Genomic DNA, 4,233 nt, shown 5'->3' on the forward strand with positions numbered 1-4,233 from the left:
CCTAGAGCCCGTGCTCTGCCAACAAGAGAAGCCACTGCAATGAGCCTGCTTGCTGCAACTAGAGAAAAGCCCTCACAGCAAGGAAGATCCAGCACAGGCAAAAACAATTAAACTATATGCGAAAAAATAAAGCTTTTCAAGTTCAGGGAGATAGGGTGGCCACCGGTGGAGACTAGCAATGAAGGGGGAGAGGGTAGGCTGATTCAGGATGGATTTTGAGGGGTGATGCAACAGGCTTTGATAACCTACTTCACCTTTATGCCCTTCCTTATGATTACAAAGGAGGAAAACAAAAAACTAACAGGCCTATCACCATCAGAAATTTCATGTCACTTTAAAAACTTATTTTTGATTAAAAATGCCGTACAAGGTTACTGTCAAAAACTTGCAGAACAGAAAAGGGAAGTTAAAATCGAGTCATAAAGTTTAAGTGAAGTAAGCCAGAAAGAAAAACACCAATACAGTATACTAATGCATATATATGGAATTTAGAAAGATGGTAACAATAACCCTGTGTACGAGACAGCAAAAGAGACACCGATGTATAGAACAGTCTTATGGACTCTGTGGGAGAGGGAGAGGGAGAGGGTGGGGAGATTTGGGAGAATAGCATTGAAACATGTATAATATCATGTATGAAATGAGTCGCCAGTCCAGGTTCGATGCACTGTACTGGATGCTTGGGGCTGGTGCACTGGGACGACCCAGAGGGATGGTATGGGGAGGGAGGAGGGAGGAGGGTTCAGGATGGGGAACGCGGGTATACCTGTGGCGGATTCAATTCGATATTTGGCAAAACTAATACAATATTGTAAAGTTTAAAAATAAAATAAAATTTAAAAAAAATTAAAAAAAATATGGTTGAAAAAAAATAATAATAAAGTTTGCGAACGGCCCGAGCTGTGGGAAAGAAAGAGTTAGTCCCTCAGTCGTGCCCGACTCTGTGGTTTAGTCACTAAGTCGTGTCTGACTCTTTTGTTCTGAACCCAATGGGCCTGCCTGCTTCCTCGGTCCAGGGGATTTTCCAAGCAGAAATACTGGAGTGGGTTACCATTTCCTCCTCCAGGGGATCTTCCTGACCCAGGGATCAAACCCGGATCTCTTGCATGGCAGGCAGATTCTTTACCCACTGAGCTACAAGGGAAGCCCCGAACTGTGGAAGGGAGGCTCATTTCCCTGCGGCCAACGGAGACCCCCATCGGCCGGCCGGCTCCACCGGACCTGTTTGCGCAGGCGCGCGGGGCGGGGGCGGCGCTTCAGGAAGGAGCAGCAGTTTTTCAGCCGCTCGCGGAGTGGGCGGGCGACGCCAAGGCCCGGAACCCGTGGGTGGAGTTGGAGGCGGAGCACGGCAGCCATGCAGGAGACAGGTTGGGACGTAGGCGCAGGCAGCCTGGCGGGTGGCGCCGAAAGCCGGGGCCGCGGGGTTCGGGGTGCCGGGGGGCCCCCGCAGCGCGAGTGCTGCTTCCGCTGCAGACCACGGAGCTCCGGGTGTCGCGCCGGCCCAGCACTCTTCAGGGCTGGGCGGAGACCCGTGGTCCCCGGCCCAACGGCCGGGAAGCAGACCATGCGTATTGTATCCTACTCGAAGGGCAGTGCAGATAGGGCTGGGGGCTGCCTGCGGTGGGAGGTGGGACAAACGGACCGGCGGCTCAGGGGCTGCTGAGGGGTGGAATGGCCAGGGCGCTTGGGGCGGGCAGAGAATAGAAAGCTGAAGGGAGACTGGAAGCGGGGATGGGCCGGGGTGGCGTGAGTCGGGGGCAGAAATGGGATCACGGGGCAACGGGGTAGTTGGGCTGGATTAGGGCTACGAGTGGCCCGGAGGGGCTGGAAGAGGTCCTGAGACAGGACCCAGAGCTCCAAATCCTTGTGGGTGGTACCTTAACCGCGTCTCCATCAGCACCCTAAGCGTGCCTTTCCCGTCCGCCTTGGAGGCAGAGATTGCCCGTGGGTCCCTGGCCCCAGATATCGAACCTCACCGTGGAGCGGTTGGGAAGGAGCTCACAGTGAGCGGCAGTGTCCTGGTGGTGTAAGTTGGAAAAGGGGCTGGTTGGAAGTGGTAGCAGGTGACCAAGCTCGTCTCTCTCCAGGGGCGCTCTATTTGGACACACTCAAGGGCTGTGTTTATGGAGGTGACGCAGTGTGCTGCGCCTGTCTCCACCTTGATTCTCTTTTTCTGTCACTTTCAGCTGCTGGAGAGCTGAAGATTGCCGCCTCCTTCGAATCTCCATTGTCAACTTTCTGGACCAGCTTTCTCTGGTGATGCGAACCATGCAGTGCTTTGGGCCCTCTGTTGCCCGCTAAGCCAGGGCTGGGGAAAGGGGGGGTTAAGGTCTGACCTGGTGGCCCTTCCTAGACAGTGATCCTTCCTAGGGCAGTGATTCCTGCACTAGTTGCCGAGTTATTATGGGGGCCTCATCTTTTGCCTATAATGGCCCTTGGGTGCTCAAGGTCCACTTGCATTGTTTGGTGCTTAAATGCTTAACTACTGAAAATAAAATTGACCTATGATGAGTTTATTTTCAACTATAGTACCTTCAAAATTCTTGCCTTTGTCCTTAGATTGGAGGGTTATGTGATTCAGATAGTCAAGTAGTACAGTGTAAGTGAAGATCATCTAAGAAATGGAGGAGGATAGGTCCTGTCTCTCATTCAGTATTAGCTACTATCAATATTTTGGAGTATTTTCTGAGTTTTATAGTTATATAGTAAACGTGTAACAATAATATTTGATATTGTGCAAGTTTAGCATTTTTCTTGGTATTTCTCATCTAACATGAACTTTTTTCTAAATATTCTTCAAAATCATTATTGAATGTTTAAACTATTTTCAGTCTTTGCCATATTATAGGTAATGATTCAGTGGAATGCTTGTATATAGATCTTTGCATGAATGATTAAGATTATAAGAAGTAGAATTAATTAAATATTTAAAGCTCTCAATCTAAAGTATGTGAAATTACTCTCCATAAAATACCCTCCCACCAGAATTCTGGTTTTCCCACATTAGTGTCACCATTGGGGGCTTCCCAGGTGGTGTAGCAGTAAAGAATCCACCTGCCAGTGTGGGAGGCACAAGAGATGAGGGTTTGATCCCTGGGTCCAGAAGATCCCCTGGAGGAGAAAATAGCAACCCACTCCATTATTCTTGCCTGGGGAATCCCATGGACAGAGGAGCCTGGTGGGAGTCCATGGAGTCGCAAAGAGTCAGACACGATTGAGGGACTCAGCACTGCACAGGGGCACAATGACTGCAATGCACTCGGGACAGTACAGAGTTGGCAGACATGAAGGTGTTTGGTGGCCATGAAGCTCTGGACCATTTTGAAGAGAGTGGGGACGAGGGCCACCATGTTTATTAACAGGGTCCCGGTGCCTCCCATGGTGAGAAGAGGCTGAAGGTAGCCAGGGCAGAAATGGGGAGACTGGCATCCAGGCAAGAGACAAGGGCAGCTTGGACCACACAGGGGCAGTGGAGATGGGGAGAAGGAAGTGGCTTCTGAACGTGTCTTGAAGGTGTAGCCACCCGGCCTCATTGATGGATTGGACATGGCCATCCTGGACCACCTCAGATCCTCAGAAACCCCACAAGGAGTCACCCTTCCTCCCACAGATGGCATCCAGCTCAGGCGGAGTCCGACAGTCTCCCCACCTGCTTCCACCTGCCCTGAGAACAAAGCCACATGCCAACTCCATTTCCCAACATTTAATTAGGAAAAAAAAGATGACAGGGTCAAAGAAAACCTCATGCAGAAAAAAAAAGGGGGGCAAATCGAGTTTGTAGGAGCATGGACCGGGGCTGGGTTCCTCCAAGGAGGCAGAAGAACAAAGGAGTAAGGCACTGCCACCTCTGCCCCTCGAGGCGTGCACAGGGCAGGGCAGCGGGGGGTGAGTGGTCTGGGGCGCGCAGACCCCGCAGACGGAGTTTGGCAGCAAGGCCCGGAGGAGGAGAGTCCGGTGCCCCCAGGCCCAGATCTGGCCCTGGCAGGAGCCTGATTCAAGCTCTCCAGGCTTCAGAGAACACAGCCTGGGAGGAGGCCCAGGCCCAGCCTGAGAAGTCTAGACAGGCTTCTGTGTCAGCCGCAGAGCCATAGTCTGAGGGCACCTTTGGTGCCTTGCCCACCCCGAGTGCTGCTGGTGTCCAGGCCCTCTCCTGAAGATGGGCGGGGGCAGCCAGGGGAAGGGGCAGGGCCAGAGGTGAGGCCAAGGCTGACCCTGTCCCAAGGGGAGCTGGGA

At 52.2% G+C, this 4,233-nt stretch overlaps 1 protein-coding gene across 1 annotated transcript; it reads left to right on the plus strand.

Moving 5' to 3' along the window:
• Positions 1-1,233: 1,233 nt before the first annotated feature.
• On the plus strand, positions 1,234-2,940 carry LOC104983510 (EKC/KEOPS complex subunit LAGE3-like; the record flags this gene model as incomplete). Its single annotated transcript, XM_010832939.1, has 4 exons — positions 1,234-1,326; positions 1,380-1,573; positions 1,898-2,026; positions 2,187-2,940. Coding segments are annotated over 4 exons (531 nt in total), but the record flags the coding sequence as incomplete, so codon positions are not given.
• Between the last annotated feature and the right edge of the window lie 1,293 nt (positions 2,941-4,233).

Source organism: Bison bison, unplaced genomic scaffold (assembly GCF_000754665.1).
Source record: "Bison bison bison isolate TAMUID 2011002044 unplaced genomic scaffold, Bison_UMD1.0 scf7180017862955, whole genome shotgun sequence".
NCBI classification, from domain to species: domain Eukaryota; kingdom Metazoa; phylum Chordata; class Mammalia; order Artiodactyla; family Bovidae; genus Bison; species Bison bison.